The following is a 24,653-nucleotide window of genomic DNA, read 5'->3' on the forward strand; positions in this document are numbered from 1 at the left end:
AAATGGAATCCCTGATGCATGTCTATGCAAATAAAAACATAATCTTTATAGAGTTCTGGGAAATACAACTAGGAACGTGACAGAAGATCTGTACAAAGCAAAGGCAGCTCACTTTTAAAAGTCAAATCAGTTTTTAAGAACAAAGCCACACGAACAGCTTCTAAGCCTGCTTTCAGATATATGAAACAGAACTTTAACTGGCTGCAAATATCTGCCAACAGACTGTAATTTATTTATTTTTTTTTCGGAAAGACAACTTGATTTAGCTAAATCCTAATCACCAATTCCGGTCCCTAAACATTAGAGGGGCCAAAAAACCATCAGAATGGGATTTTTATCCTTTAGTACACATAATTAATCAGAATTTTGTTGAAAACTTAAAAAGGAACTTAAGTTTTGACAAGGAATGTTATATTGCCCTTTCAGAACATATTACAGACATACACACTTTAAAACATAACAAGCGTATAAGCACCCCAAATTGTATTTGCTGTTACAAATGTCTGCAACTACTATAAATCTTGAATCACGTACCAGCCAGTGACTGGGAAAACACTCGTTAAAAAGAATGTTTTTGTCCTTAAAAATTCCTGATATTCAAACGCTATAAAAATAATTTTCTTCCTATACATCATGCAAGTTAAAACGAGTACTACCAGGGTGCATCACTCACCCATGTCAAAACAACACTAACACAACACACGGAAGAAAGTGAAAGTTACTAGTTTTATTACGGTTTTTAGTATTTTCCTACAGGAAGAGGATAAATTCCTATCAAGTGACTAGAATTAAAGCCTAGAGACAAATTTAAAAAGTTAGTACTGGGTTCTAATGCTGTACTTACTGTAGCAGTTATCTTTGACCTTAGCTTCCATGTCTTACGTTGTGGGAATCTTGTACAGAAAAAAATACCCCTTTTTTCCCCACCTGCACCACCTGTTCTGACAAAATACTCCTCCCCTATCCAAACCCCAAATCTCTTTAATAACTGCAGCAGTCTGAGAACGTAACTGCTTGACATACAGTTAACATTATTTGGAGAGATTGTATCTGTTCCCTTGATAATTACCCACAGAATAAGTGAACTCAGCTTTCAGACTCCAACCCCAGCTATTTTCAGGACAGCATGCTCAGACTCTTCAACACGACCCTGCCCCCAGGAGCAGGAAGCCACTGGGGATTTTCCGAGGCATTTTCAGACGCACGCCGCCGTGCACCCAGGCAGTACCAGGTGGAAGCCTGAGCCTCACCACTCCCCATCCCCAGCTCGTCTGTGGCGAGTGTAGGGGCACGGTCCCACCAGCAAGACAGAAGCACGTACAGAAAAACACAGATCCACTTTTAACTTAGAAGATTTATCCACGACAGGGATCTATGGACTCTCAAACTCGGGTATCAACAAACCACTCATTAGTAACATTTTTAATGTTGGTCAAGCATGGAAGCATAGATTTTTGTACTTGGACTTCAGGTGATGGCATTTACTCAAAAAGACCCTGTACAGTTCGTACTCCCCCTCTTTAAGCGTTTTCTGCAATAAAAACACCTGTTTGCCACAGCCGGGTGTCCACCCAGGTGCACGTCTGGCATTTCTAATGTTAAATGAGATGGCTTTAATTAAATGAGAAGTGTGGATTTTCAGACACAGTCACAGTGCTGAGCTGTCAGAATTCAATATGAGCGCATATTCCTGAATTTACTTACGTCCTCAGCTCACTGAGTGCTGGCAGAAGTACCAGCGTCAAGAGCACACAAGTTATACCAGAGGTTCTGGGTAGATAAGGGAACCAAGCCCTGTTCCTCCAGCTTCACTGCTTGTATCCAACCAAGCGAGCTCAGGAGAGGGACACATCCTGCGCATCACATCAGTGTGACTGACACCACACATGTGCGTATCACCCATTCAGCTGAAATTCTCCCCCCACTTTAAGCCCAAATTACAAGTGCTCAGCAATATATTCATTAGGAAGTCAGAGGGAAGTGGTAATAATGGCAATAGAGAACACAGTTGTTTGAACTCTTGATGGTTCAGTCGCACGCCAGCACCATACTGGTGTCCTGCCCCATCTACCTGCCACCAAAATTATGCTCCCTAAATGCTGGGAAAGCAGAACTGAAAAACACTACCTTATAAATTTCAAATGTACAAGTGAATTCCTCTCCCTGCTTCCTTAAAAAACACAGCATTTCACTCCAACATATATTATACAAGTTCAAGGGGATAAAGCAAGGCAATTATAAACTATATCTGCAATCTCAAGCAGAACGTAAGTATGCAAGTAGAAGAAAACAATCTGCTGGTATTTTAGTTTAGCTTAAATCTGTCAATCATTTCCCTAAAGTTTTTCATGGAAGGAGAAGAGATTTCCCCATGAGCAACAAATAAACAGAGAAGTAACATTTTTACACAACCAAGCCCATTTTGTCTATTTGTTCTTTCACAGTCACTAGAAGTGATTTGTTTGCTGTAACCCCTAATGCGTGCTGCTGAGTATGTACTAGCTCTCACTGCATTATAGCCCTGAACTCAGATCCCCAAACTTCTCCCCCCCCCCATACTGTTAGTACAGCGTGTTCCTTCAAAAAGCCAAGATTTACCTCTCCAAATTCTCAGACCTTAGCAAAGTTGTGGTTTGTCGATCTAGTTCAGCGAGTACGCCCCCAAAAGATTACACAAAAAAAATAAGTGTAATCTTAAGAATGCTACACTTGAAACAAGGTTTGCAGGAATTTACAAAATAAAAGGCTAAATGGTTGTCAGCTAAACCACATACTTTAGGAAATGCCGTAAGTTTATCATGCAAGACCACTGTAGTTAAAAAGCATTTTAACGCACTGTTGTCCTACATGAAGCATGTAACAAGGTGGCTGTATCCACTCCGGTGGAAAGCTCCGCCATACCTTCTATTAACAGTTTGTCACAGGCTGAAAAGTGAGTCTTTTCAGACACGCTAAAAACTCTTTCAGTTTTCAGAACTGCTACAACCTGCCGTATCTCTCAGAAGAGCTGTCTCTAAGGTACAAATCCTGCACGCTTCACCTCAGAGTACCTGAGTTCACTGTACCCGTCTGGAGCCATGCCTGTACCTGCACACCTTCTCACCTGCCTGAGACTAGAATGGCAATAGCCACCACTCTTTCTGCTGGGCTGAAGCACAAGATTCCAACAGGATCAAGAAGCATCACCGCTTTTTAACATTTCTCTGCACTCCCAATGACTCGAGCGTCTGCAGTCTTTCTATAAAGAACTTCACAGACATTTTCCAGAGATCCAATGAAAGAGGAAAAAGAAAATGAATGCCCCTTCGCTGCTGCAGCAGGCAGCCCCTCCTGCCATCCGCCAAAGTTACTCCAGGGTTAAAATTTGCCAACAGGACACGCTTGTTCATCTTAACAAAATTACATTCAAGAATGCCTATTCAGTTTCAAAGGCACCTTCCAGGAGAGGAACTTCAAATTCCAAACAAAAGAGCTACAACGCACAGCATGACCTGCTAACGTTGCTGGTGCTGCAAACTTCTGGGAGACAGGCTACCAGTTTAGCTCACCTGGACAGACGACTATTACAGTAGTACCTGACAGGCGCTCGTGAGGAACTTCACCGGTTGCCAGCACATGAATTTAAGGAAACCAGTGATGCTACTCTGCAATTACTCAGAGGAAGTACTGAACTTAAACATTAAATCAGACATTAAATTGGTTCTACCTGCTACAAGACAGGAGCAACAAATTTATAGCTGCTGGCAAGAGCAACACTCTTTACATCCCTCCTTGCTTCAGAGATTTGCAGGCAGGCTGTCAACAGCTCATGTACTCAGAGCTAATACAGAGAGTAATGACGTTTCCTTGGTATCACAGAGATTAGTGTTCTGTCCAGGTACAGCAACCGAACAGCTGTTTTGCCTTCATGAGCCAAACCAAGCTACAACCCATCAGGTAAAAAAAAAAAAAGTTAAACCCAGAAGTACTTTACAAACTGAAAAGGACACAGCAGCCTGACTAGCAAAAAATTTGCAGCCGCTCCGTATGTTCTGAACTCACTGCCAGAAAGCAGGGAAGGGAAGACATGACCCCAACACACATCAATTTAAAAGACGCTGGATGTACCATAGTTAGAGTACAGGTGGATATATCATCAGCCTGGTTAGGAAGGAAGGCAAGACCAAAGAAGCTCTAGTTTTTAAAATAGTAAAAGACCATTTACACATCAAACCTGAGCAAAGAAAAACAGGTAAATTCCTTCCTGCACTGAAGGTGCACATCTGTGGCAAAGGGAGAGGACATTTCATTCGTACAGTTACACGAGAGTGGGTGAAAGAGGACACATGCGAGGAGGAGGGTAAATTTGGAATAATCAACAAACAGGATGAAAGCTAGCACGTACAGATTACTCTAGCAATGCTCAGCAACTGTAGATCCCTCTAAATGCTCTGTTCCACTGAAAATTAAGCTCATTTGATAAGAGCATAAACTAGGGAATTTATAGTTCAAGTTTCTCCAGTTAGCTGCAGATACGAGTATTAAAGTTACAACAAACAATCACAGGACAGCACTACGTTTTGGCATAGTCTACTATCTGTATAGGAAATTTTAATTTGAAAAAGAGAAAATAGAATATATACATTAAGATAGACACTGAAATGTTTTGACTACTTCATAAACTTGCACTAACACCTCTAAATAGTCAAGGGCTTAAGCTTAACAGAAGCCAAAACATAAGGATATAGAAATGCACGGTCAGGATTCTCAAACATCAGTGCTAACACATACCCGGAGCACAGAAATGAGAAAAGAACCTGATCTTTTAAAGTGTTAGTCCAAATTAATCCAGAGTTACAAACATTAAATTATAAACTGCACTTGTTAATTTCACCATTCACGTGCTAAAAATATTACGCATCCAGTCATTTAAAAATAATTATTTCAACTTTTGGGAAGATTGCTGTCAAAGCATGAGATCAAAACTGAGTCCATGAGGAATAAAAATATGCATTTTCCCCCCATGCTTAACACCGCAAGAACGCACAATTTTTGTTAGTGACACTCATACAAGCACGACACACCTGGCATCAGTTGCCTTAAGAAATGTATCAAAATTAAGTATTAAATCAAATTTTGAACCTGTAGCAGCAGAAGGTTCTTGAGTTCTGACAGTAACAGAGAAAGACTCAGTGTCTTCAAATTTTTCTTCCTGTAAACTGGCATCCGTACTGAGTGATGTGCTATGTGATGTGTTCCCAGGAGATCCTTGTTCACTGAAACTTTGGTCAGATTCAACAGGAATTTCTAACTGGACTAGAATGGAGAAAAAAAAATTTTCATTGAGTGAAATGCACACAAAAGCATATTCCAGAACAGCAATACGTGCATTTACCACATTACAGCGGAGACAAATACCCATCCCCGTCCAGATTGCTTGCTGCTGTATTAACACAAAGCAGAATTTTTACAACACAGCTACTTGTATCAACCCTCTACATTTAGAGCTGCTTAGAAACACACGGGCTGCTAACTCTTTATAGCCTAAAATGGGACAGGTCTTTTCAACCTATTATCAGAGCTCCCCATTAAAGGGAAACGCAGTGAACAGGGCAGAAGAAGGGAGCATTACCTCCACACAGACTAAGAATAAAAGCATCCCATTTGGTGGTTTTAGCGTTCAACAAGAGGATTAAACCGTAAGCTTAGCATTTGGGTTACTTCTTCAATCTAAAAGTGTTAAAAGAAAACCAGCCACAACATTTCCTTTAAGTTATTTTACAACCTATGGAGCTCTCCTTTTGCAGGGCCAGTTATCCCTCTACTGGAGAAGCTCCCACCACACCAGGGAAATGCTAGGGTTACTCATCAGGAGGGAGAGGGAATCAAAAGCAAAAGCCAATCATGACAGCAGAGAGAGATACAAACTTCCCAAGAGTTTTCTCTGCACTGCTGATGGAACCAGGTTTTAATTGCAGATATAGAGCCTGCAGGTTACGGAAGTGAAAATACAGCACTTTCAACAACTAGATGACTGCCATGCCACCACAAATCCAGAGTATACCAGGAAGCTGCTTACCCTTCTCAGATTCCTTTTGGTTAGATACTGCATCTTTCAAAGGCTGAACTTCCGCTGAAGCTGTGACGTGATCTGTATTTAAAATCTCATGGCTAATACTAGACGAGAGTCTTGAAGATCGCCTCCTGATCTGGTCTCTTTCAGGGTTATCTGAAGAGTTCTTCAATTTTTCCTGAGCTGGAATAGACAAGTTCAATGGCACCATGCAGCTACAGGATTACTAAAATAGCTCACAAGCAAACTTTAAAGATCTCCTCTTCCAGTGACAGTTTGAAAGTGTGGGGTTTTTTTAAGGACTGAGGTTAGTAACAAAAGCTGGTGATTAGACCTCTCTGTAAAAGCTACAGTCATATAAACAGCTATAAATAAGCATAAAAATAGAGCAAAAGCCCATTTTATAGGTGTCTCAACTTTTTCTTTTAGTAACAGATTTGAAGTAAGAATACAGATCAGCATCTCACCGGTGAACCTTTGCTTTAAGCAGCAGCTGTCCCACAGACATAAGTAATACCTGACACTAGATCTGACAATTCATACACACAAACAACGTGGACCCTAAGCTGGATAACATATGTGCACTGAAGCTTTAAGACTTTGTGGTCCTAAGGAAGGGGAAGACAGCCCTTTTCAGATCTTCATCTCCTTGTTCATGGTACTACTATAGAAAATATAATTTTCTTTCCTCATCACCACACTCAACTTCTTCAACATCACTACATGGTATACCAAGATAAAGCAGAAGCTAGACTACAGCGACATGAATATTTACCTAGTATTAAAGTTTCTTGGCTAAGCAACGTGGTAGATCCTCCATCTAGTAACTAAGAAGTTTCTACAACTAGAAAAAGGCTTTTATAACCTTCTATGTATTGGAAGCAATATAATCACTGCTGCCCCTATCTGTATGAATGTCTGCATCAAGACTTACATCTCCTTTATCCAAATCCAGCTTCCAAGATTTAGGAGGGATTTCAGCATGATGCTGCTACACACGAATGGCTGATTTAAGAAAAACAGGTGCTGCATTTCAGCCATTTCATGTACCACAGTTCAAGGTTAATAAGACAGACCTTTCCCCCCACCCCTCCACTTAAGCTTCAAGAACTTATATTTACAAATACTGTGACAGTTGAATAGCAAAAAATACTCACACAAGTTTTTTTCAATCCTGGGACGCTTTGATGGAACTTCGCCTCCTTTAGGTATTTTCCGACGTCTTAACTCCAAAGTTATGGGCTGCAGCGTCTGAGAACTTGGCTCTACATATTTTGATAGAGAGCAAGAAGTGACTGGATATGAAGCTGCAAAAAACTCTTTAAAACTTAATTCCCAAGCCTCACAACTTAAAATATTGGACTTGCATAAATACAGTTTCATCTGGCTTTCTCAAGTCTACACATCAGCATTTAATCCTACTACAGACATGTTTTATAATATATAAAGATTACTTGCCTAAATCTAACCTATGACCAAACCACTGAAGCTCCAAACCTAACTAACAAGTATGCTCTCAGCTGTCCTAACCAAAAGACAAGTTTAAATTTTTTTCAAAGTTTCTAGAGACTTAGGCTGTGAAAGAGCAAGACTCTTCTCTTCAGTCCTTCAGGTACGTTTAGAAGGGTTCTGATACATGGCCTAAACATTTAAGCTTAGCTACATACCCGTTGGAGGTGTTATTGGCGGTCTCCCACGTTTTCGTTTAGTTTCTTTTGTGTTTTCCTGTTGACTCTTTACATTGTCATTCTCAGGCTTCTTCTCAATTTGTGTATCTACTGAATATTCCATATCATTCTCTGATATATTCTCTTTATCTTCTTTTCCATTCTTAGATATATTCTTTTCCGAGACCTTGCCTTTTTCTGAGATGACTATCAATTTTCCTTCTTTATCAGGTTGCTTAACTCTTTTCTCAGTCTTTAATGTCTTTTCATCCTTGTCTTTCTTTGCATTACCTGTTGCTTTCCTCTGTTCTTTAAATTTCTCCTGCTTTTCAGGAGATGACGGAATTTCATTACCTCTTTCCTTAGGCTTAGCATTACCCACAATATTCTAGAATAAAGAGAATGACAAATGAAAATTAACTTATCGCAATCTCAGAGTCCTCCCCCACCTTTGTATTTAGCAGACTTGCATCCTTATCCGATTTTTCAAAGGCTAAAAAAAAGCATATATAGCATATATATAAAACATGTATCTGTGTGTGCAGCCCACAGATTAAAAATTAGAGGCACTTGAACTGTTCAAGGACCTACGCGGCTTCAGCAGGACAGTACAAGAGATTCACTCTTCTCACACCTCCATGGCATAAGAGATTTGCGTTTCTTCATTCTCATGTGCAGGTGAGGTGGATTCTAGCTTGCACAGTACTACTTAAAGCCTACTTGGGACACTGAAGAAAGAGCGGGAGTCAAGAGCACAGAAAAGCGCAGAGAGCTCAATCACATGGATACAAAAACTCTTCTTCTCACAAAAGTGTCTCATTCAAAGCAGACCAGTATTTAGCTTATAACTATCACCGCTACTGAAACATGCTAAGTAAAGTCACCTAAAGCAATTGCAATCACCGACTTGATCAGGAAACACATGATACTAAAATGTACATATTTATATTTAATAACAGAACTTTAAAGTTTTTCTGTCTGTAACTGTGTTCAGCATGAGAGGACATGAAAATCCTTAGTTGTCCCTGGCCAACAAGCTACTGATAAAATATTCAGCCATAATCTCATTTCCCCGCAGTTCTCAGATAACACCACCAAACCGGGAAGAACACCCCTCTATCAACAGGTCACTGCTACTCAGTGTCCTCTCTGTTTTGTGATCAGGTTTCACACTAACACCACCGGGGGGGAGATAGTAATTTTGATTTTTTCCCATTCCAATGATCCTGCTACAGGCTGTCACAGAACTTCGCTGGTCCGATGAACAGAAACCTTCTAACTTTGCACCTGGATTAATAAATTATAGTTGGTCATGTGTCAACACTGCCTTTAGTTGAACTAACTTCCCTCTTCTTGTTGACTAATAACTTCTTCCTTCTCACCATGCGCACGACACTTTTTTTTTTTTTTTAACTGGCTCACTACTACTTTCCATCACGAGCTGAACCCACAGCACTGAGCAGGTGAAGGGTTGGTAGAACAGCCAAACCATAGAAGCAAAACATGGATTAGTAAAAAGGCTATCTTCTCAAAGTTATGAGGTGAAAGACCACTTCCTTAAAAGGCTCAAGACAATCAAGCAGTTACTTTGGGAAAGAACAGTTTCTGTCCACTCCATGGTCCCCATCCCTTAATTTTTAAGAGGCATGTATTTAAACTAATGTCAAACAGCTGAAACAACCAAAGCATGTTTCAATGACCTACCACTCACTAGCTTTAGTATGTACATTCTGAATCTTCCAATGATTTTTAGAAACATCTTCCATTTATATGCCTATGACTTCTTTAGTTCAAGAGGTGCATTCATGAAAATATCAGCCTGACAGCTTTGCATATCATACCATAAATATAGGCACGACCTTTCCATTTTAACAGATTTTACTTCAGATGTGTGGTATGTTAGCAACAGAGATGTTTCATCCATTTCATATTTTATAACTCATCAAATCTAGCCACCTGAACTGTCGATTTTAGAGCACGCTAGTAGCACGAACACAATCCTTACCTGATCTTTGGAAAAAGCTTTGACATGAATGTTTTTGACAGTCTGAACTACACCATCATAAAATTTCACAGTGTACGTACCTACAATTTGAAAATAAAGCAGAAGAGTTTAAAGATCAGAAGTTATTTAACAGAGCATTTGCTAAGAGCTCCAATACTCCAGCTGTATATTTAGCTCTAGATAAAAGCTGCCTTATCTGCACTGTTAGAAAATTCAACAGCAGAGGTCTTACCACAGGCCAGGTAAGGGAGAAACAGTGAAGTTATCAAAAATAATTACGGTAAGCATAAAAGTGCATGTCTAAGCTTAGAACTGCTCCTTACTTTCCTCACAAAACCCAGAAATATTTTTGGTGAAATACTCCACAGATGTTTTCTCCTTGACCTTACAACATGTAGTCAGTCTAAAGAAATCACAGCACAAGAACCAGTCCTTCGCAATTCCTTACTGATACTCAAAGAGGAGAGGCATGTCTGTGCTTTTTTTTTTTTCCCCATTTGTAAAACATTTTTGCAGCTCTGACACTAGTTTTACTGCAGTTACAGACATCTCTTGATGACAAACTTAAGAAGAAACCATTTTTCCCAAATATATACTTCAAGCAATTATTGACTGGGTATCTCAGCATAAAGTTCTTTTATCTCATGAAAAGGCTAAGAGGTTAGGTTAAAAAAAGTTGACAGCAGACTAAAACACAATTCAAAATAAAGCTTTTCACAGATGTTTGCTGTACTAGCTCTTCACCTAAGCAAAAAGGTTAGAATACAATTAAAAATGCATTATTAACAAGAACAACAAAACCAAAAGTGACTCCTTACCATCTTTGTTAACAGAAGTAACTTTGGCTGGATAGAAGCGACAATCAGACCAGCACGCCAATACCTGATCATTTATATGAAATCCCTACAAGAGAGTAGTTAAAAGTGTTTTCATCTGAGAATTACTGAAACGTACAACTTCATTAACACACCAAAATAGTTAGTTTTCCAATATTTAAAATAAATCATAAAACTTACACAGCAGGCAACACAGCAACAGGGAAGCATTTTAACAGTCGTAATTCATACAACTGCACGTTAAACTGTTACATACTCAAATGTCCTCTATTTTCTACTTACTGCACAACCTTCTTCGTCATGTAATCCTTCTTTTCTTAACTGTATTTTCTCTAAGGGACGCAAATAAGGACTGTCCCAACAAAACCATTCATCATATCTATGGTTCCAGCGTTTGAAATGGATAAGTACTTTTCCTTCTTCATAATCAATTTCTTCAATGTGAGCTGGATACCTGGTCAAAAGGTAGATTAAAATATTTCAATTAAGAAAAAGGTTAGCCGCCTCAGACACTTAACTATGGTACAAAACATTACACAAATGGAGCCTTCTGCATGGTCACGAGCAAAATATCTGAAGACCTGCTTGATCAGGTGTGATGGGGAGCTGAGTAACTACAGCTAACAACCTTTAGTTTCTACAAACTTAATGTTATTTCATGTATCACTTGTATAAGCAATAAAGACTTTGCAACGTGACTAAGCTTAGCACAGAAAAGAATCCCAAAATTTGCAAAGGCAAAACACTGGCTGCAGGAAGAGGAGAAAACTAAGGCGTTCTTAGCCTGAGGTGGAAAAAATTGTAACTGGAGATCAAGGAGTCGGAAAAACCTTCCCTACACCTAGAAATTTCACATATTCACCAAACTGATAGCTTCAGCACCCTCTTACCGAGAGGAACACCTGGAGGTCAATACACTCACTTCTCTCAGAGATAACCATCAACAGGCATAATGAATCATCTTCCCAGAGTAACAATAGAAGTCAAGCAGGCACACTAGACCTAATTTAAGTTTTAGATTCTCGAAGTTAAATTTCACCTGCAGAGTCCTGGGACATTTAAGTCAAAATCTCTCAGTATATTACAAGTAAAGGAATCTGACATGAGCCAAATTCAGCTGTTTCTAACCAGGGAGACCTCATAAACTATGCATTTCTTTAATTGCATTGGTAATTTGTAACTACAGTAAGTATTTCAGAATCAGCATCCTTCACTATCCCAGCTGAAGATAACATCCCAAGCATTGATGCTTTCCCCTCACAATAGTAACGCCAGGAGAAAATCTTCACTTGTCAGTATTTTCAGTTATTTGTAGAAGAAAGGCAAGGCACCACTGAACTCTTGAACAAATGCAAAGGAGAAAAAAAAACATACAAGCCACAAATCCACAAGTATTCTTTACCTGATAAATGCCACTTGAAAAGATAGAACAAGTGGTAGAAACAAATGGTATCCTGAAAGGATCAAGCCTGATGCTAAAAATAAAACCCAGACATGTCACAATTAAGACTTAAACGCAACACAGACTGCCATTCTACAATCCTAACAAATTAAAAGAAATGCTCCCTACAGCTGAAATTCTTCAGCAGACCTGAGACACGTCCAGTCATGACTTCTTCAAAAAGAGCTACAAATAGGCCATGCCAGAGCCTTACACTGCGACCACCGACTAAGGCCACATGCCTCAAGCTATGCCATTAGTTCATCCCGATACGTTATCAAAACAAACGCAGCAAAGGCCGTGGAGGAGATGAAAACAGATGGGAGATACTTACGGCACGGACATCTCTGACTGGTTACCAGTTTCCTAGGAAGAAAGTAACTTCCTTCATGTGACAGTCAACATATTTCATGCTTAGGTAACCCCAAGCACTGCCCTGCACAGGTTCATAAGGTGGGAACATCCATAGTCTTTCCACATACAACAACATAGTTCTATTAAACACGGTTTATTCTTAGGTATCTCAGCACCTGCCTGTCATGAAGTACAGGTAATAACAAAAATCCGTATCCAGTTCCCTACGAAGTACAGCAAAAATGGGGGTAGGAATTCCCAGGTCCTCTCAACAAGAGACTAGCCAGAAGGATGCTTTTGCCATCAGGGATCCCATGGACCTAGGGCTGGTCCAGGGAAGCTGATAAATGTTGAGTTGGTACTCTGTCACTTTAAGCAGGTAAACACCTCTGGTAAACACACTCAATCCACTAACCCTCTCCTGCTGGGGAGAGACAAGCCCAAGTGACAAGAGCCAACTGGGTCTATGATGCAAGACTGCCCCCTGCTTCATACCCAGTAAAAGGAGAAACATTCTCCACCATAAGAACCACCATCCCAGAACCATGTACTAGCATCGTCTGCACCTATCCCACCTCAGCTTCTAAAGACTCCCACCAAGAACAGCAAAAACAAACCTGCCTGGCTGAGAGGCAGTGTGGGTGAACGGGAGCTCTCAGCCAGCTCCTGGATAACATGCTGCTAAGTCTGAACAAATCTTCTCTTTCCGAAGCAACCAACATCAGCAAACATATGTTCAGTGCTCTTGGCTGGAACAGCAAACCTATTAGAAGCTCTGCTAGATCTAGCCACAAATTTGGACAGCCCCCTCCCTGATACCACCTTCCTTTCAGATGCAAAACACAGTGCTGGCAACTTTGACACAAAGAAGAAAGGTTCATAGGTTCGCAACAGCTCTGAGCACTACACGTTGACACTGCAAGCTTCCTTCCCCCAACATCTGTACCCTTGCCTCCAAAGCACTGAGCCAGCATGCTACATCAGGAGGCAGAAGTCCTCACAGATCCATACAGAAGAGGGGTAATAGAGCATATCCACACACATGCACCAAAAAACCTGTGAACATGCCCAGGGGCAGAGGTAACTTAAAGGAAATCCAGACTTGCTTAATCAAGAAAACATACTCTGGGGGGGATACACAAAATAAAAAGGCCAATAGCTGAAGCCTGGCTATGGCTCGAAAAAAAGAGTACAACCACCACGTGTTCAGGGATGGTCCAACACATCCTCCCCCAAAACACAATGGAAGCATTTAGCTGACTCCATGGATTTTCAAGACAGCTAACTGATACTGGGTAAGAAACCCCCAAATGGTACTAATTAAATATTTATCTAACACACTGTGAAAAACAAGCTGAAATCAGACACGTATTGGGAGGCCAAAACAAGTAGTTTTCCAGCTCAATTCAAAAAGAATGATGAGCTTGTACCTTTCAAGGCCTTATGCACTGGCTAAACAGTAAGGAAAAACCTCCAAGAAGTTGCCAACTAATGCCAACTGCCACCATTAGTTTTGATAAGAACCCAAACGCCATTCAAGAGCTCAAGCAGCATAACTCTCAACAGAGTGATAAGCAATGACTGGCAACCACTGTCAAAGCACAGCAAACAATATGAAAATGGGTCTCTTGTAGACACAAGTGTAAAACCACCCTCTGGAAAGATGTTAAACATCTGGAAATTCAGAATCAGAGTGCCAACTGAACGAATTCCTACCCCTCAGTTCTGGACTAGTTTGTCTCCCTTCGCCTTTCCTACATACCAAAATGGAATTGCTGTAAACCCCCCTCTTCTTGGAGCTAGGAAGGGACAAGCTCAATGCAGTCAAAGCAATACTGAGAGGAAAGGAAGCATCTAGAAGAACCAGTACCATGGAGGACAACAGCTACAGGGTTTCATCTTTTCAGTACCGAGACAGAGTCCTGACAGCATGAGCAGTCAAACTCATGGGACTGACAATCTAAACCTTAACAGGGTAGTGCAATACTCTAACAATACTAATCTTGTTTTCAATACTCAAGAGCCTCAACTAGACTCAAAAGTCTCTTCATATCCATTTTACTCACACAACAGACAGAACTTGAAGAGGTGTCATCATTTGCCTACTGCAGGCATCCAGTGCAGAGTCAGGCTCTTTTCAGTAACAGAGGATGTCTGCAGCTAGCCAGCACTGAAGAGTTTAAATGATCTGATGCACAGAGTTTGCAGAACTCGGTTCAGCTGGGACAGTGTGTGCACATACATCATTAACAGCTAGTTTCTCTGGCATCTCTCCATTTAGGACTGCACTACTGGAGCAGTCCCACTACTCCATCCTCAGAACTCCAACAGTGTACACCAAGGGACCTTTCAGCACACGTGGAGGCACTGCCTGATGGCCAGAGCTCTCTCCCTTTAATGCCCTGACATCAGACACTGTCACAAAGCCTTTCATGACAGCTTTGATGCCTCCACCAAGCCCTAAGAGCTAAGCCAAGCACCAAAAGTACACACTGTACTCCCTGGAGTTTGAGTCTAGCAGGTGACAGACAACTGCACCAGGAACTGGAGTGCACTTCCAGTACATTAACATTCTAGATACAACAAAGCAACCTTTGATTAAAAGCTCTAAAGATGCAAAATTCACTTTGCACTTTGGCAAGGAGCAGACTCTGCATTGACTACTCTGCTGGCATACGCACATTGTTGTCCTATTCAACAGGGTTGGCATCACATCCAAACAACCTGAAAGTCCTGAACTAGCGTTCCGGGGCACAAGCCACTGCCACGAAAGGCAGGTAAATGGGGCTCTGACATGAAACGCTTTCCAAAGCGCTACTGCCATTTGAGAAGCAATACCGGCCCATGAACTGGCTGGGGTGGCTGGTACTGAGCACAGGAACCAAAGCCAGCCCCCTGATCAAACAAGAGACTTCTGCCTGTGGTTAAGTGCCAACATAGCAACTGAAGTACACACAAGGAAAGCTTGGACCTCTGAAGGTTCAGCACTGGGAAAAGAAAGTATCTGCAAACGGAAAGTTTTGTATCCACATAAGAGGCCACAGAGTGTTCCTGTTAACACAGCGGCAGGTGAAAGTAGCTGAGGAAAAAAAAAAAAAAGACATCTGCCAAGAAAAAATAAGCCCCCAGCTCTTACAAATTTTGGTTCATAAACCCTGAAGACAGAAATACACGCAGATCACTGGCCAAGGAAACACAGACTTTCTGACCCAAGCTTCAAAGCTTAGCAATCAAAATGAAACTTTCAGAAAGGAGAGTTAATAACTGAAGTTCTGAAATGAAAGAGCTGCAAAACACTATCCTTAAGACAGGTCATTTAAGATCAAGTGTTTATAAAAACCAAACCCCACGGCTTGGTTTTGGACATGCAGCATATCCAAAATTCAAGTTTAAGCCAAGGGTTATGTGGAAAGTACAGCAGGTGTTGAATTCCCTCCCCCAGGTTTTCCCATGTAAGAGCTTTGTATGCCCATATTTTGAGATACTGTTGTTGTTCAAACATGTCAGAAGGGTTAATAGACATGGACACACGTTATTTGCCTTACTCAAACACCATCTATACTAAACTGCATCTTTAATAAGCCTACATTACAGACCGGCTAAGAAATCTCATTTTTGTAGGTGGGACTGTATTTTTTGCTGTATAAACAAAGCTCAAGAATACAAGAGATGAATGCAGATTCAGATCGAAGCCCTGCTTTCACAACTCTTGGTTATGCAGGAAAGCCAACACAACATGCAAGTATGATTTAGTGTTCGTACTCCACATGCTTTCCACAAAGAGCTATGTTTCCTCATTTTCACAATTCCAGTCCCCTTGTACCTGGCAAGTAGACAAATACTCTGCATGCAACCAAGACGTTCTGGAACAGGTGCCATGTGTCTAAGACAGTGCTTGATCCTTCTGGGATGTCCAGACGGTTTTCAGTACTGTGACTTCTGCATGCTTACCCTGCCAGCAGCTTCCAGAGCGTAAAGTAAAATCGTGTCTAACCCACATAGACTTTTAAATAAAGGTCAACCATAGCTGATTTCAGGAGAGAGGAGATACCTTAAGGAGCTAACAAAAGCAAATTGATTCCTGTATTTAAGAAGCCTTTGACTCCAGCAATTTTCATCATATGCATCATTCACCAAGCTTTATTCAATGCTAATTTTTTGAGTTGAATTCCTAAAATGAACAGAGTTAGAAGGCTCAATGTTAGCCCACTTAACTTTTAGGCCCTTTTTCCCTTCCTACTGCACTGGTTAGTCAAGAAAAGTGTTCACAACTAAAGCCTGCATGACAGGCTCCAGAGTAGACTTTTTAGTGTTGAATGTGTTTCCCCACCCAGTTCTTTAATTCTAAAGCTGACCACCCTCAAATGTGCACAGACCGTAACAATTTCAATCGGACTTTAAAGCCTGTGAGTTCACAACAGCAATGGGAACAGAAGCAGTGAGGAACCACCTTGGGTATTCTGTACTGCAAAGAATTTCTCTCTCCATGTCGTCTGCTTTGCAATCTGTGTACAGCACAGAACTGAAAGTATGAATTCAGGAGTATCGGAGTCTGAAGTCCCAGCAGATTTATGAGTAGTACTATTTCCCAGACACAGATAGCACCAGTACACTTCTTTTTAAGGACCAGCACAACATTTCAGCATCTATCGCCCATTTCAACCACTGGTATATAAACTTTTATAAGTTAACTACTTTCCTACAAACCAATCACCAGGACTCTAAATATTGTACCAATACAAAATGTTTAAGATATTAAAAACTTAGAGTTAATACAATATGAATGGTTTTAAAAAAATACCAGTTTTTTAATCTGTCACGGGCTTCCAACTGGGCTCCCACCTCAAAGTTGATCCCTCTTCTATTCGGAGGATGTTTTGTCATTTTGTAATATCAACACTGCTGATTTTATTCCCCTGAAAAATGCAATTAAATATCAATCACTAATCAAGACATACACAAAATAAGCTTATGCACCATAATCCCCAAAAGCTACCTCTATATTTTTGGTTTGCAGAAAGTAATGGGGGCAATTATCTCTTAAACAAGGGTTCCCAAGTGACAGCGTACAAAATGGTTAGCTACTGGACCATGAAAGATTGAAGCTCAACTTTTGTCCACCAGTCCAAGTTCCAGGTCAATTAAGAACTCTGCAACCCAATGTTTATTCACAACTGAGACAGAAGTTTCATGATGTTCTCTCCCCCCTCCCGGTTTTGATGAAAACAAGGAATCCAGTAAATAGGAAGTGGGAAAAAACAAACACAATAACAATCTTTCAAAAGCTACCATGTTAGTGAAACACTCGACACTGTCACCTCATCATTACAAATGCAACAGAGTTCACAGACATTAGAAATCCGCAGTTTCTTGCGAATATGCAAGCAGTATAGACACTCTTCTAAAATTGGTTACAATTTTAGAAGAGTGCCTATACTGCTTGCGTAGTTGCATTGCTTTCTTCCCACTTCTCCACCATTTTAACCAGAAAATAAATAAAGTCTTCATTAAGACATGTTTCCACCAGATAATGTAAAGGTTTAAAAATCTTGCCAAAGTAGGTGCTCTCAAGGTATTTTTAGTGGTAAGCCTGATCAAGAGCTATTTTTCCCCAGTTTTTTGGCAGTCGTTTGCCACAATTGTAAGATAAAAACTATGATCCATTCCTGTAGCCTTCAAGCTCACAGGATCCAAAAATACAAATAAGCTTTATTCAATACTGTCCTCCTTACAGTAAGGCTACATCCTGAGGATTCAATTAAAGATGTATAAAATGGACGCAAGTTAAATTAAAAAGCATTCTAGTCTTATACTACAGGAATAAGGAGATGTGCACTTGCAACAGAAATAAGCAGCAGCATTTTGGTTCACACAATGCATAAACAGCAACGATATAGCTGCATATATAAGAGGATTAACACTATTTTAAGATTAACTACTCCTAAGTTTAAGCATGGTTCAGAAGCCAGAGATCTTTAGGAAAGTCATAAAGCTTCTATCACAGGGAAAAGCTACTCCATCGACACACTTTTTAAACCAGGCCATTTGCCAAGGGCTGGCCATGGAGGTGCCCCCACCACCTCGAGTATAACAACCACATTGCAAAGAAACTTCTCTAGCAGAAGATGATCTGCTGTCCTCCTCTACAGCACTGCTTTTAGGCTTATCTTCACTACTGTTAAAGCAGCCCGCAAGGGTACGGGAAAAAAGCCCTCACTCTTGCCTGTAAGCTCAATTCACAACACAGTGATTCACAACAAAAGAAAAAAAAAATATTTTAGCCACCTAGGAACTGAGGAGAAAGACTGCAAGTTACTTTTCTACAGTACGTTATAAAAAACTGGGAGTTTGCCCAGCATGGATGTGAATCAGTACAGGAATGACTAGTCTTCTAATATGGCTAGAGGTTGGGGTAGGGGGCCATTTACCTACCACCTCAGTAACTTGTAATTGGGAAAGGAGAGGGGGAAGGAAATTAAGATGGTTAGAAATTAAGACGGTTAGAGTTTTACGTTCTGATGAAAAATAAAACAGTAAGAATTAAAAAAAATACATCTGGAAATCCAAACAGCAAGTGCAAAGCTACATTTTCTTTTTTAATCAGTTTATCCACCCACATCTCAAACATCCATTATGTTGTCTGCAGATTTACATGATTAAAATACCACTTTCTCGCATTAGCAATAGAATTTCCTGCCTCCGTATGTGTAACAGACACACATTTTGCTTAACACTTGTAGGAGAAGTTACTAGGACAAGAGCCATCTTGCAGCTGTAAACTTATTTTTCCTTTTCCCTAAGTAGGGAGATGCAAAGACAACGTAATCCTGGAAGTACGTTATTGAAGCTCTCTGCAGCGGCCCCCTTCGGTAATAGCTGCAATCCTGAAGACGGGGAGTCATTTCAGCTCACCTACAAGAGGCTGAAGAGAAACATCCACATCTCCCAACTTCAGTAAGAGGATCTCATACAATAGTGCTTCTATAAGTAAGCCTCAATTTTGGTGAAGAAGGCCTTAGTATAGTTTCAGTCAAATATTAAAAAAACCCTACAAGTATCACAACTAAAGGGAAATCTGAAAAAAAAAAAGTGAAAGCCATTTAACCATATTTACAGAGGCTGTAGAGTCTGTGAGAAGTCTGAACTCTGCCCACTTTACAGCTAGAGGCGGCTTAACACCAGCATTTGTGAGAGCACGCACCTATGGCACCTCACTAACTCAGTCGAGCCTGTCAGGAGGCAGCTGATCAGAAAGTTGAAAGAGGAGAAATCATATGGGGAAAAATCTCTCCCCCCCCCGCAAAAACCCCTGCCCCCTCCCCCAAAGTCCTCCTTCCTCCCTCCTCCCAAATTATTGAAACCTGGGCCGCTTTGGGTTCTCTCTCCCACCCTGCAACTGGATTTAACTCGATCCAGCAGCCCCCTTACTCAGCATGCCTCCCAAGGCTGGCCGTCTTCTTCATTTGCAGCTGATTTCAGGAACAGCTTCTTCAAGCTGCTACATATTTGGTAGAACATTGCAGGAGTTAGAGGATCTCAACAATTTTACCCTGAAACATACAGCCCTACAGCAAGACCAAAACCGTGTATGACGTGACCTCCGCTGGGAGCCATCACACAGCTCTTCACAAACAAGGCCAACAGGCAGCACTGAAAAGCCCATCCACATTTCACCAGCATGACCTTGATCAAAGGGAGAACTTTGATCCTCAGAAAGAAAGCACTGAAACCAGGGCCTTGCCTCCGCTTCGAGATTTTGTATTTCGGCCTCTGTCCTCTCCTGCAACGACTACTTAAAAATCTTGAACTACATCAAAAGAGACCGTTAACAAACAACCCCAGACTAATCAGACACTGTCATAGCTACAATTTGGAAATAAGAACACTTCACCAGAACATCTCTTCTAAAATTTTCTCAAGCAGAAAAATGAATTTGTACTAACTTGGTGACTAAACCAAGACAAGAGCAGGCTTTTTGCTTCAGTAACTCTGGGAATTCATTTTTATCAAGTGCTCAAGACCACTGTTAAAATACAGGGTAGTTACCAGGCCTACACCCAAAGCTGTATGGCTTTTCTCCAGAAGTTCTTATTCTACTACGAGCATTAGGCCTGTTTCAGGAACAAATACTCCAGGATTTAGACAAATCACTACTGCCAACAGAAAATATATCGAAATCTACAACACTAAAACTACACATTTCTGTTGTTTCAAAGGGAGAGCCTTCTCTTCCCCATAAAAGTCACCATGAGGTCATTTAGCTTTTAAAGACCATTCAGATATTTAGAGGTACCAATCAGGAACGCACACTTATATGAGGGCAACGCAGAGGAGAATACGCTTACATTGATCCTTTCAGGGACCATGATTTTCATCTCCTAAAACAAGTTTTCCGCTCTGCCAACAGTGCGGGCTCTGTATACCCATACCTGTAGCCATTTTCTTACTTTCTTCAGTTTTATTTAAGCTCTGTCAGTGCTAAGCCCCAAATCTGGCACATCACTAAGTTCCAACAGAAGAGGGCTCTTCTGGAAATTGGAGAAACCTTTCAGATTATCACACAGAGCAAAACCAAGTAGTTACGGCAAACTTTCTTTCACAGCCTCTATTGTTTTCTCTCTGGAAACTGCAGAATCACTGCAGCCTTTTTCAAAACCTTACCTACCTTTGCTAACACTGTTTTCCAAATCACAGGTTTAAACCAATGATTTAAACGAGTCCCTAGGTACTGTCACACCAAAACCCCTGTCTTTAAATCAGCCCCACTGCCAAACTTAGTACTGTCTCAATTCAGTACTTAATGCAATTCACTCCCACAATTCAGGCTCTTATCTCCTTCATTCTTTAGAGTACCTGTGCCAAACCCAGGGATTTCCCTCCCCCCGTCAGAACACAATAGAGAAAAAAAGAGGAGCTCCATGAAAAAAACATAGTTCTATGGCTCGATAAAGGAGCACGGTAAACTTTGACAGTTTGCATAAATGTAAATTTTCATTGCAAAGTAGTACTAATTTTTATCCTGGATGGAAAGCTTGCTCTCCAATTCCTACAAGGCATTCTACCTTACTGGTGATTCTGTGGGACTACATGGCAGTAGGGCTTAGGGATATGGTTTAGTGATGGGTTTTGTCAGTGTTAGGTTGATGGTTGGACAAGATGATCCGAAAGGTCCCTTCCAATCTAGACAATTCTATGATTTATGACACGTAGTGGGTTAATAAAAAGCACTGGCAAAACCAGGGAGTAAAGCAACTAGCAAGAGGGAGTTCCTGTATTCACTGGAGGTGCAGCACAGGTGTAACTGTGCTGGGATACTGAAGGCAGCCCCAAGATTTGAACTGCAGTTCCTATACACGCACCAAGACACAAGCTTATTTAGTTTCCTTCACGTATAGCAGTATGAGCATTTTCTGTGACAAAAGAGGATTATAGTCAATATACCACAAAGCCTATGCTGACTCTGCCATTCACTCCAGCACCACTGTTCCAAAACTGCTATCGTGTCTACGCGCCCATTTTGAAACTGGCAAGGACTAAGTCCAGTCCCATTTTGCACTAAGGGTTTTATTGTTCTACAACAGTTAGTTTTGACCTTTTACTTATACCATCTGCATACATGATACCAAGCCTTGCATCTTCGTCAGTGGTAAAACAATGAAAGCCTCACCCAGTTCACCCCCTACAATATGCACGCCCCCATCAGGAATGGTCAATCCAGAGAGGTCCATGGTCCCCACCACAATCAGAAGACCTTGCAAGTGGATAACCACAGCCATGCTGTGCTGAAACCACACACCTGCAGACGAGAAAAGGTAATGGCTATATCAGACTGCGAAACAGTATTTACAGGCACCGTTTATATTATACAATCCTAATGGCATCTTATGAAGACTAAGTACAAGTCTCACAAACATTTAAACAGCACTTTTAAAAATTGTTTTAGTGCTGACTTGGGAAGATGATTACAACAGACTATTATTGAGGGCAGACAAAAACATTCTGCCTACCAGGTTTTGCTTACAGCAGCATTGCTACCATGAAATACGCCTCACTGTATTTTACCCTACATGTAAAAACAGAAATAGAAATAAAACCCCACACCTGTTAAAGTATTAGCCCAGAAACAGTTTCTGTACTAAATCCCCGTGCTCCTGCCTCAAGTTTTGTTTATGCACACCATTTCATTGCAAGATGAGTACGTTTTAGGACACAACCCTAAGTTGCAGAAGATGTCCTTAGCACTGGTATTTCAAAACACAATGCCTCAGATCTTCAGTCAAGTCTTTTTTTTTTTTTTTAATGCAACAGGAGTAGAAACAGGAAAGATTCGACCTGGACATGAAGACCGTTGGACACTGCAACAAATTCCAAGGAATACTGCCTCATCTCCCTTTTTCTATCCAAAAGACACATTTCAAATAAGATATTGGACTACATGCAGTTCTTATTTGCACCGTGCAGGATCCTCAACTAGATCTTAACCAGCACTAAAGAGTCAACAACTACACAGGCAAACTCAATGACCGAGCAACACAATGCTGACATTGGATCCTGAACTGATACTTATGATTTCTGTAACAAGAATACTGTATAGCTAATTCCTCAACTCTGTAATGTTACCTCAAAGCGTTAAGACTCAGTGTTTTATCTCACACTCCTATTTTTCCTCTAGTTTATACAAGTAGACTAACAAAACTGACACCAATTTATTTTTGCTCCCCTCTTCAGGCAGAAACCAACACTTACTCAAAGTATTTGGCTACAAAAGTGAAAAGGTGTCTGCAAACATAAGTTACCCTCCCCAGATCAAAGTTCCTCACACTCTCCCTAAGATTACAGGGCATCGAGAATGTCATTTTCATCCTCTCAATAACATCCCATGTAACTGGGCTCTCATTTCACACTGGTGGTGAGACTAGGACAGACCAACGTGGAAGGAGAAATCGTGAACACGGGCAATTCAACAGAACAGAAAAATTTTTTTGCTATAATAAAACCTATTTGAATTACCAAGTGCAATTAAAGAAATAAATACTCATTACTGAAAAGAGTTCTTTTCAATCACTTGATCATCCCTCATTTAGCTGTTCTGGTTTCCCCTCTTTTTTTCCTGTAAAACACTGGAAGTAATAGACAAACACTCTTAAACACTGAACAAGCAAGATTTCGGAAAGGGTGTAAGTCACGTGAAATAAAGCAGGTTTTTCATAAATAAAAGAACATTCCAGAAAGTCTACTTTAATGAAACCGCCGTTTTTTCCTCCATCTGAAAACGTGCAGTCTTTGTTTTAAGAATATAAGGATTTAATTTAGAGAAATATTACCCACAGTGCCTCTGCAAGAATTAAGAAAAACATGACTTTTAAAGCAAAATTTCAAAAGCTTAAAGAAAATCTACAATTATCAAAACCAAGGATCCATGCTTATACTCACCAAGAAGAAACACGTTGCTTATATAGCTGCCAGCATTCCCAACACTTGTACAACTCTAAGGAAGGAAAAACATAAGTCATGAGAACTCTTGAGACTAGAAGTAGTTTAAAGGTCAAAAAAAATATTTTCTCTACAGCCAATGATATCCCAGTCCCACAATAACACCTCTAGAACATCAATTTAATCTGAAAATATTTCAATACAGAGGGTCAGCAGGCTGCTGTGATCCAAATTAGAGAGAAACTTAGAGATCCTTACAGACACACAGATGGTCCCTCTGCATATCCACATCAAGTTTCTCCACCACTTATTTATCCTTTTCCAAACAGAAGCCACCAGTAACTTTATCATTACTCCGACTTTGGTGCATCACAGATTTCAGAATAACCCCATTAACTAAGCAAGCAGCCAGTGTAACTACCAAACCTTGTATATGCCAGTAACTCAAAATTCAAGGCACCATCTGCAGACATTTAAAGAACAGATCACTGACGTGTTAAATCCACCATATGGGCCAAGCCACACTTTAAGGAAATTACACCCTGCAGTCAGTTTTGTCTTGTACATTGAGAATGTACGATTCTAGGTGAAGCGACAGGCTAAAAATCCAGCACAGGTGATCATCAGTTCACCATCTCTTCCAATGGACTGCTGTATATGAAAATACGAAAACAAGAGTTCCTCCTGTTGGGTGCCCCTGCCCCGCTTTATCTCATTTGCCTTTTTTCTTTTTCTCTGTTTCTCTGTTATTCCAAGTTGCAGAAATGCTTAACCGCTCTCCCCGCTTTTCTATCTAACTGCTATTTGGCAGATAAGACTTCTAAGCAAATGTATCTGAAACATTCAACGCCACCAGTCTTCCACA

The 24,653-nt window shown here is 40.6% G+C and overlaps 1 protein-coding gene across 8 annotated transcripts in view; it reads right to left on the bottom strand.

Annotated features, from left to right (window-relative positions):
- PHF20 (PHD finger protein 20) overlaps positions 1–23,883 on the bottom strand; it is a 63,899-nt gene extending 40,016 nt beyond the window's left edge. For 3 of the 8 annotated variants that reach the window (XM_054217995.1, XM_054217992.1, XM_054217991.1), the window contains exons 1-9: positions 22,023–22,151; positions 17,157–17,271; positions 10,843–11,014; positions 10,543–10,627; positions 9,725–9,804; positions 7,720–8,107; positions 7,210–7,317; positions 6,059–6,235; positions 5,122–5,295 (exon numbers count right to left, since the gene is read on the bottom strand). In XM_054217995.1, coding sequence (XP_054073970.1) covers positions 5,122–5,295; positions 6,059–6,235; positions 7,210–7,317; positions 7,720–8,107; positions 9,725–9,804; positions 10,543–10,627; positions 10,843–11,014; positions 17,157–17,239 — 1,267 coding nt within the window. In that variant the 5' untranslated portion in view covers positions 17,240–17,271; positions 22,023–22,151. Of the gene's footprint in view, positions 1–5,121; positions 5,296–6,058; positions 6,236–7,209; positions 7,318–7,719; positions 8,108–9,724; positions 9,805–10,542; positions 10,628–10,842; positions 11,015–17,156; positions 17,272–22,022; positions 22,152–23,788 lie in introns of those variants that run through there. The other 5 variants (XM_054217988.1, XM_054217989.1, XM_054217990.1 and 2 more) reach the window with 5 other exon arrangements.
- Positions 23,884–24,653: the final 770 nt, after the last annotated feature.

Source organism: Rissa tridactyla, chromosome 12, assembly GCF_028500815.1.
Source record: "Rissa tridactyla isolate bRisTri1 chromosome 12, bRisTri1.patW.cur.20221130, whole genome shotgun sequence".
Taxonomy (NCBI): Eukaryota; Metazoa; Chordata; class Aves; order Charadriiformes; family Laridae; genus Rissa; species Rissa tridactyla.